Here is a 9,776-nt window from a genome sequence, read left to right on the forward strand (position 1 = left end):
AGGGAGAGTTGCTGAAAGCCAGAAAGATGAGAGAAATACTTGAAGCAGAGTAGGAGGGAAAACAAGAAGCCCAGTAAAAGGCATGTGGTTACAAGAGTCATTGGTTTTTTCTGGTAGGGAAGCTGAGGTTTCTGTTGGTGAGAAGGGGAAAGTCAGATGAGAGTGTGAGACTGTGTGGGAGGGCAGATCACTTCTGGGGTCTGAGTAGAGGTTTATGGGGAACAAGCAATAAGAGCTGTTAGACAGAATGTGAGCCTGCTTATGGCCTGATCACCAGTGGCTCAAGCAGAGAAATATCCAGGGGAGGTCTCGTGACAAAAGTAACAATATTGGACAGTTGGGACCCCCTGCCTGGTTGAGTTCTAAACAGGGTATATACTATGGATAAACTGGAAATCTGCTCTTAGTGAGGTCAGGTAAATTACTAAAGCCTTGGCGGATGGGGGTGTGGAATGGAATGACAATCATGTTCCTACATCCTGCAATTGTTACCACAGGACTATTTTTCACCTAAGTCCAGACTTACTAAGGCCTGAAAAGGCAATACATTAATGTAGGAATGTTGAACATGTATCTTGTGACCCTTACTTATAAATCAGTGTGTAAAATGTAACTAAGGATCAACCACTAACCTATGCAATGCTATGTAACCAACAGAAAAACCAATGTGCTGATTAGGGGATGTCCCTCCTCCCCTTTGTTTTCTGCTTCTCTGTGACTATAAAATATTGAAATCAGGCCTGCAAATCAAAGGACATTCCAAGGCAACTTGACTGTGTCTGCTGGGCTGCAGTCACTCATATTGGCTCAAATAAACTCTCTGTTATTTTACCAGTACCTCAGGTTATTTTTTCAGGTCGAACACTACTCACCCTAGTTTTCTCTTCTGGGGTTTCCTGTGTTTAGTGAGCACACAATTTTCAGTGTCCTGTAAAGCCCCCTCCTTCTCTTCCAATTATTTTCTTTTTTTCTGCTCCTGGCCACTTCCCCCACCTATTTTATCTCCTGATTTTTGCCTATGGTTTTGTTCTTTCTCAGCTCCCCCAGTTCTCCACAACCTTCAGCCAGTTCCTCAGAAGCCCCTCTCCTATGCTTTCTCTCCCTCAGGTCTTGTTCTTCATCCACCATAGTTGGCCATCCACTCAGGTGTGGGGCTGGCTGGGAAAGTCCCACAGAGCCACAGTGGCACTGTGACTCAAGCATGCACTGTTTCTTGCATCTGGTCAGTACCGACTCTGCCCATGGAAAAGTTGAGGTGAAGAAAGTTGTGGTTCAGCTCCCCTTCCATTCCAAACCTGCCCCTTCCTTCCTCTTCTCTCTCCAGCATCTGTTATGCCCTTTTGTGTGTCTTAACAGCTCCCACCTGTTGGTCCCAGAACTGCATTTCTCATTTAGTTAATTCTCTTCCTTCTCCTTCCAAACCAAACCTAAACTGTCTCCCCCACTGCATTCCCACCCCACACTCACGGGTGTAGGCCCATAATTTGTGGGGTCTAGTGCGAAATGAAAGTGTGGGAACCTGTCTTAGTATGTTTGGGCTGCTGTAACAGAATACCACAGACTGGGTGGCTTATGAACAACACAAATTTATTTCTCACAGTTCTGGAAGCTGGGAAGTCCAAGATCAAGCAGATCCAGTGTCTAGTGGCCACCTACTTTCTGGTTCATAGAGGATACCCTCTCAGAATGTCCTCACATGGGGAAATGAATGAGAGAGCTCTCTGGGGTCTTTTGTATCAGGGGACTAATCCCACTTACAAGGCCTTTAACCTCCTGTCCTAATCACATTCCAAAGGCCTCACCTCCAAACACCATAACATTGGGAGTTAGGATTTCAACATATGAATTTTGGGAGGACACAAAAATTCAGATTATATAGCAGGTTTGTATTCAAAAAGCAGAAAAGAATGCCTTTAAAAGAACAAATATATAGAAATTTTTCATTTCTTCTGAAGTTACTGTCTCTGTATCTCAATCTGTTATGGCATTTTGTTTTGTTTTGCTGTTGTTTGTTTAACATGTTAATATTCCAGCTCTCGGTCACAGGTATACTCACAGGGCAAGTGCAGATGCTCTTAGGTGCCTGGGAGACCCACTCCATGACTTTGAGCACATGCAAGCTGCCCACTGGCTGCCTGGATCCCCCTGATGCCAGCTGCCTGGCTGGACAATGCCCCCACTGAAGGGAAGTGAAAAGTCAATCTGCCCTTCCCATGGTGGACATCCCAACCCTCAACAGATGGATGACCACTAAGAAATTGCAACCACTATGTGGAGAAGCACTTGATGCTTGGATCAAGGGTGGGAAAGAAGCTCTCTCTGATTAGTCTCAAAACACTCTGTAGTGCAGCCCAGATACTGTAGCGGGGGGATGTGCCTCCAAATCTTTTTCTCCTTGTATCCCTGCCAGGGGCAAGGTAATCATGGAGGGTGATGGGAGAAAGGACCTCTCTGCTGATGAAATCTGGGCCCTGCACTGTCCAAGGGCAGCAGTGGTAGCATGGTGGAGGTGGGCAGAGGAGTCCAGACCTGCCTGGGGCTACGGATAGCAGATGACAGAGAGCTAGCGCTGGGGAGGCAAGAAGGTAGCAGGAGGCAGGACTACCTGTAAGCTGAGGAGGATCCTGCAATCCCTCCCTCCCTAACCCCAAGTTTCACTGGCTCATTGGAGTTCACTTTTAAAACACAAATTCAAAACCCAAATTATTCAGAATTTCAAGATGGCAATCACAGAGCACTAACTCTGTGCTACTGCACTAGTTGCATATCCATGAAACCAGCACTGGGTATAGACACACAAACTAATTGACTAGTTTGGGGATGATCCTGACTCTGATTCTGACTCTTCAAAGACGCTTTGACTCTGCCCTCTCTCAGATTTTCAATCATATAACCGTGGATGGCTCAGTCTTCCCCAATCAAATCCACCATCTTCTTGCTCAGACTGAGGCATGGAACTGTCCTGTGCCTGATCAGTCCAATGTCATCTCTCCACATCTCACTCACCTTTTCATCCCCTACTCCTTGCACCCATTTGGGAAATATTTTTCTGTGTTTGCTAACTTTATCTCCCTCCTCTTGTTATTTCAGAGTGAAGTCTGCACAAATTGCCCACTTCTTTGCACAAGTTTCTCACTCCCCTCCCTTGTTTTATTCTTCCTCTGACTTGCCTTATAAGAAACATCTGTCCCTAGCCCCAAGCACAAATCCTCTTGCTGAATCCTAAGTCTTTCTCTTCTCATTCCTTCCACACTGATTTCTCTTTCCCTGAGCATGACTTCCCTGCAGTCTTATTTTATTTGCATAAGGGGGAAGCCTTATAAAGTTTCTTAAAGGAGGCTTTCAAGGGTCACAGTCCCTACATTTCTAAGAGTTTTCCCAGGAGCTATTCATGTGAATAATCAGGCTCAGCTTGCTAAGCTTGTAGTGTGGGGGTGTGAGTCAATATAGTCAGGAGTTAACTGGATTTGTGTTTTGCTGTTGTTTCAATAGTCCTCAAATTTCTGTAGCATTACAGTTGTCCATCGATATTCATGGAAATTAGTTTCAGGACCACCACAGATATCAAAATCCACTAATGCTAAAGACTCATGTGTAAAATGGTGTAGTGTTTGCACATAACCTATGCACATCCTCTCATATACTTTAAGTCATCCCTAGATTACTTATAGTACTAATTCAGTGTAAATGTCATGTAAACAGTTGTTATATTGCATTGTTTTAAAATTTTGTGTTATTTTTATTGTTGTATCTAATAGAGCTCCTTATGCCCTCATAACATACACTATCTGCTTGTGTAAAATTGCTTGCTTAACTTAAGTAACCCCATTTTGCCCCCTGTCTGACCTGCAGACTACCCCCTCTTCTGCACGAGAAATTGTTGACCTTCTCCTAGGAACAAAAAACAATTGCATAGAAACAGGAGCCATACACAGTGAATTATTACATGGGAACAGGAACCATACACAATGAAAACTTGTATGCTTGACTGCTTGAATGGCTCATTCTCGGTCTCTGTGACCTAGCTCCCTAGCTTGCTTTGCGCACCTGGACAAACCCATGTGCCAACGGGATGTAGATTTTGTCTTTAAAAACCCTACAAGACCAAAGCCCGATGACGCTCTACCTTGGTTGCTCCTTGGGAGATGGATGCTGGCCAGCTGGAGTGAATAAACTGCCCTTTTCTGCATGAGTGGTGTGTAAGTGCATTTCTTGTGGGACGGTGCCTCACAACACTATTGTTATTTCTTATTTTATATTTCAAACCGCAGTAGGTTGCATCTGCAGGTGTGGAACATGTTGGCACTGTACTTTGTAAAGTGAGGCTGGTTTGCCAGGAGGTTTTCTTAATGTCTGCTCTACTGTCAGGTTTATTATTTCCTTTGTGATGTACCTCAGGCGGACCTATCTCCATGTTCTTGCCCTTATTTTGTAGTAGACTGCTCCTGATTCTTCATGTTTGCTCTCCTGCTTGGCAGAGGGAGTAGCAGCTTCAGGGGTTGTTTTGGTTCAGTCTCAAACAAGTCTCAAACTGACTTGTTTTGAGTTTTTTGGGGGCCCTGTAAGTGCTCTGCCTTTCTCCCACCAGTTTGGGACCACTAATAATCTGGGACTGGGATATTTTCTTGTCTCTTCCCATTCTTTTTCTTCCTCTAGGCTGCAGTTTTTGCCTGTTCCCTAAGGGCTCCAGAGCTTTCTGCCTGTCCCCCTCCAGGTGAAGGGTTTTTTTGTTGTTGTTGTTCTGTGTGGAAGATAAGGGAGGAAGATCTTGTTGAAACTTCCCATGAAGTAGCTGCTCATACCTCAGACTCGCACCATGAGAGAGGGTTTATCTGCTCTACATTGGTTCTCTTCAGGAGCCCCTGGTAAGTTCTATATAAGAAGAGCTTGGAGACTGATGTGAATTCCCTCTGTGTCTGTGACTCCTGGGGCTTTCATACGCTCATGCTAGTCTTTAGTAGTTTCTTAACAATTTTAGCTGAATTCTCCTTACTGGCTTGTATTGCTTCTGACATCTATTCTAAGTAGCAAGGGTTTGCATCCCATCTCTTCATGGAGGAATCTGCTGTTCCTTAGACTTGTGGTTAATTCCTTTCCCTGATATTTCAGGTCTCTGATGGATTCAAGTCAAGTTGTGATTATGATTATACAGCTTTTCAAATTGTAAGTATGGAAGTAAAGTTTTTTCCAGCTTTCTGAATTCTAACTTTAACTTTTCAAAAATTATTTTCTTTTTAAATTTAGCTTTAGATAATTGTTTTCTTGTAAATCAAGAAATAACAAAATATGTAACCCAAATACATTGGTGCAGAGGAGAGTTAAAAAGTATAAACAAATATTTCAGAGGCTTTTAATAGTTATAAGCATCATGAAAGAGGAAGGTAAGCTTGCTCAAGAGTGACTAACTTATGATAAGACAACAATGGAAAAGACAAGAATAAACAGTTAGAAGAAAATTCCTCAGAAATGACTTTAGAATGCTCTGATAACTTCATTTATCACAAGTTTTGACTAGTTTCTTGTTAAAAGTTACAGGAAATTTACAGCAGGACACTGTATGTAAATTTTGTGCTTAGGTAAATATTTTTTTGTCCAAATAGAATTGTAGAAGATTCTCATTTCACTATGCAAGGTTACAAGTAAACTTATGATGTTCTAAAAATGTTTTATGTTGAAGATCTTCTTCAAAATTAAAAAAAGTAATTGGGTGCATGGACTGAACTTATTCATTTATTTAATAAACATTCACTAAGGACCTACTCCTTGCCAGGCACTCTGTTAGGTGGGTATACAGTACAACAACAGTATAGAACCAAAACCCCATGGGGACTACTGAAGTCAAGATTATGAGAGGGTAAATATCAGTTAAGGGTCACCATGTTAGAAAGCATTGTTTCAACCAGGCTTGATTTTATCCAGACAGTTGACATGTTATAATAAAATGCAGCACAGCAAGATTTACAGTTGTTGGTTTGTGTGTTTTTCTCCCAAAGTGGACTAAAAGCTACTTGAATAAAGTGACTGCATTGTCAACCACTGTATGTTCATAAGCACAGCAGGTGCTAAGTGACAGTGTGGTGAATGAATATACATACATGGAAGTCAAACAGAGGAAGTTTTTCTTTATATTTTTCAACATTCCTGTGGTTTGTGTGATGGCTGCTGGTTCCTCTCTAAAGATAATGGTGAATTGGTGGTAGTTTATACTGTTGCACATTGCTATCATAGGTTACTTTGAAAAAGCAAATTAAAAACCAGTTGATAGTCAGAGATGTGAATGTGCTGGCCTGGGGATGAGATGGGTAAGAGACTACATGAAGGATATCTAAAGGACGAGTGAAAAACAGAGTGGAAAGAGCAGGGTCAGGATAACATTAAGAAGCTTACTAGGAGCCAATAAGTTTCATGCTTTTATTGGAGAAAAAAATGGAAAAGTGACTTCTCAGTGCTGTCGAAGACTTGTCCATAGCAGTTGAATTAGAGGAAAGTGAACAGGTAGGAATTGGTGAAATGGTGAGAAGCTGTAAGTCAGAGAGGAAGTGAGAAACTGAGAAGGAATCCAGGATTTTGGGAAGCAGCAGATTTTTTGTTCCTGTTGCAGCCAGGGGAGGTTTATCCATTGGTTGGAGAAGGAAGTCACAATAGAGACAGTGTGGGAAAGGTTTTTTTATAACAGAAATCAAAGACCAGCTTTTCTGAGAGAAAGAAATAACATCTGCAAGTAAAATGCTGTTTCTGCTGCTCCCATTGCTGGCTGTTCTTCTCCCAGGCAGTCACAATGAGTACGGTAAGAACTCTGGCAACTGCCCAGTTGTGCACAGGAGTGTGTGTGTGTGTGTGTGTGTGTGTGTGTGTGTGTGTGTGATTCTGTGGGGTGTTTTGCCAGCTTGTATCTGAGTAAGAGTGCCAGGCTGGTTCCATTGGAGTTTCCCTGGCTCCAGGTCCTTGGGCTGTATTGAGGACATTAATAAGGTGTGAGACCCTGTAGCAGGCAAATGTCCTCTGGGATAACTATGACTCTCCTTCTCTCCACATTCTGAGTTCCTCGACTCTGGTGCTTGTATTAAAATGGTGCTAATATTAATTGTATTCTCTCTCCTTCTCAGTAACTTTTTGCTCCCCATCTTATCTGTTCTGTTGCCACAGGGTTTGAGGAGCCTGTCTCCTTCCATGTCACCCAGATCTCATCCTTTCACAACCGTTCCTGGACACAGACTCTTCTTTCAGGATGGCTGGATGAATTTCATATTCATACTTGGGACAGCAACTCTGGAACCATCATTTTCCTGCAGCCTTGGTCCAGGGGGAACTTTAGCAATGAGGAGTTTATGAAAATTGAAAATTTTTTGCATTTGTATCTAGTTAGATTTGCCCAGGCATTTCATGACTACATTCATCGGTTGCGATTTGAATGTGAGTTCAGAATCCTCAGTGGGGAGTGTCTAGGTGCATATGTGAGGGTGTCTAAATGAGTTTCTTATTTCACTCAGAAACAGTTTCCATTCTCTTCTGAATCTTACTCCACTTTCCCCACCATGAAGCTGCAATAACACTCTTTTGGGCAGGGGTTATAAGCCAGACCCTGATTCTTCAAACACTTCAAGTCTTCTGCCATGTATGATCTCCTCTCTTATTGATTGATTAATTATTATTTTCTCATAAAGGCATCCTGTGGCCACCTTTTTCCTTGGCCCCGAACCAGATATCTTCAGCCCCCTCATTCTTTGATTGACTCTTTAAAGTGAGATTTTCTCCCATATTCAATCTCTTCAACAGTCTCTATCTCCACATTCATTGTAACTCATGCATTCCATTCCCCCAGGTTGTTATTCCAGCACTCTCACACTAAGTCCTTCCTTGCCAACACCATTCACATCACATCCTTTGAATAATTTGCCCTCTTTCTTATGTCATTCATTTTTTCCTTCACCTCCAATCCCACAAATTCCCCTTTCTCTGAAATTCTGATCAAAGCAAACTTCATTCCATTCCCTTGAAACCCTCAAACATCTCACTTCTGCTTCTATGCTCTTGATTGCACTTATTTTATCTTTTTACTTCTTCTTTCCTCTAATTCATAACCCTTTTCTCCAGATCCTTTTGAGATACAGATGACAGCAGGCTGTGAGCTGCACCCAGGGGGGGTCTCAGTAGACTTCCTGTGGACAGCTTATCAAGGATCAGATTTCCTGAGCTTCCAGAACAATTCTTGGCTGCCATCCCCAAAGGGTGGAAGTAGTGCCCAGCTCGTTTGCAAAGTACTTAATCAGGACAAAGTCTACACAGAAATGGTACAGACGTTACTCAGTGACACCTGCCCACGTTTCATCTTGGGAATTCTTGATTCAGGGAAGGCAGATCTCCAGCGACAAGGTCAGTTCTGCACTCTCTCCCCAAGAATTTTCTATTCTAAAATTATACCTTTCTATCATCCCCTTCAAATTTAAGATAAGAAGATGCCTCTCAGAATTGAAAAAGATGGGTCTATGTGATCTCATGTGGAGATCTGAACCTCTAAATGTTTTTGAAGATCCTTGCCTGATTTTCCTGTTCTTTGCAGTGAAGCCAGAGGCCTGGCTGTCCAGTGGCCCCAGTCCTGGGCCTGGCCGTCTGCTCCTGGTGTGCCATGTCTCAGGATTCTACCCAAAGCCCATATGGGTGATGTGGATGCGGAATGAGCAAGAGCAGTTGGATACTCGGCAGGGTGATGTCCTGCCCAATGCTGATGGGACGTGGTATCTCCAAGCAACCCTGGAAGTGAATACTGGGGAGGTGGCTGACCTGACTTGCCGGGTGAAGCACAGCAGTCTAGGAGGCCAGGACATCATCCTCTACTGGGGTGAGAAGGAACTGGGGCCCAGGGTGGAAATGGGAATGGGAGGTCCTTGGGCAAAGCTAAAGTATATGGGATTTTAGGTTGTCACTATCCAAAGGAAGAAAAATAGGTAATGCAAAGAATAGAAGTGTTGATAATGTGGGACCTATAGGTGCAGAAAGATGTTGAGGGTTATGTGAAGGATTTAAATCTGAGGTACGATAAGAGAAGAAATGTAAAGTAAGGACAGTTGTGAGTTAAACACTCAAATGAGCATAAGAAGCCCAGTGAAATGCAGTGAAACAGGGGCCGAGCCCGTGGCGCACTCGGTAGAGTGCTGCGCTGGGAGCGCGGCGACGCTCCCGCCGCGGGTTCGGATCCTATATAGGAATGGCCGGGCACTCGCACTCACTGGCTGAGTGCCGGTCATGAAAAAGACAAAAAAAAAAAAAATGCAGTGAAACAGGGTGTGAATGGGGCAAAACTTGAGGTGAATTTAAAACAACATCCTTGGTGTCCACCCAAATCCACAGAACATCACAGCTCCATGGGCTTGATTTTCTTGGCAGTGATACTGCTTCTAGCTCTTCTGGCAGGTCTTGCATTTTGGTTTTGGAAGTGCTGGTGAGTTCATTGTGTCCATATTTCCTACTCTTTTCTCCTCTCCTGCTTGTCTTCCCATCTTCTTTTGTTTGTCTCTGCTTCCAGTTCCCCTCCCTTTCACTCCTCAGTTATCAACTTCATTTATGCAAAGTAACTCCACCTCTGTTCTCTGTATAGGACACACTGTGAGCCTCCTCTGCACGCTTCTCCCTTTGGAATGAGGACCCAACAGCTCAGGGGCTCATGACATACCTGAGCACAACATGGCAATGACGTCCTTTCAACTCTCCTTATAAATCTTTTGATAATATTTGTTTCTGCTTAATGATCAGTTGTCAGTGTAAGCTAAATATAATTT

General features: G+C 43.2%; 1 protein-coding gene across 1 annotated transcript; it reads left to right on the top strand.

Moving 5' to 3' along the window:
• The first annotated feature begins 6,726 nt into the window (after positions 1 to 6,726).
• Positions 6,727 to 9,443, top strand: LOC134383883 (T-cell surface glycoprotein CD1a-like). Its single transcript, XM_063105382.1, has 5 exons — positions 6,727 to 6,787; positions 7,147 to 7,413; positions 8,095 to 8,373; positions 8,561 to 8,839; positions 9,349 to 9,443. Exons 1-5 carry the CDS (start codon positions 6,727 to 6,729, stop codon positions 9,441 to 9,443), a joined length of 981 nt encoding a protein of 326 aa, XP_062961452.1.
• Positions 9,444 to 9,776: the final 333 nt, after the last annotated feature.

This window comes from Cynocephalus volans, chromosome 8 (genome assembly GCF_027409185.1).
Source record: "Cynocephalus volans isolate mCynVol1 chromosome 8, mCynVol1.pri, whole genome shotgun sequence".
In the NCBI taxonomy this organism is placed as follows: domain Eukaryota; kingdom Metazoa; phylum Chordata; class Mammalia; order Dermoptera; family Cynocephalidae; genus Cynocephalus; species Cynocephalus volans.

What these genes read in the sequence shown, in the direction of transcription:
- LOC134383883 (XM_063105382.1), top strand. Translation starts at nt 6,727, where the DNA reads ATGCTGTTTCTGCTGCTCCCATTGCTGGCTGTTCTTCTCCCAGGCAGT. An exon ending in AGGCAGTCACAATGAGTACG is followed by an intron (nt 6,788 to 7,146) that starts GTAAGAACTCTG and finishes CTGTTGCCACAG; the next exon opens with GGTTTGAGGAGCCTGTCTCC. An exon ending in TCATCGGTTGCGATTTGAAT is followed by an intron (nt 7,414 to 8,094) that starts GTGAGTTCAGAA and finishes CCTTTTCTCCAG; the next exon opens with ATCCTTTTGAGATACAGATG.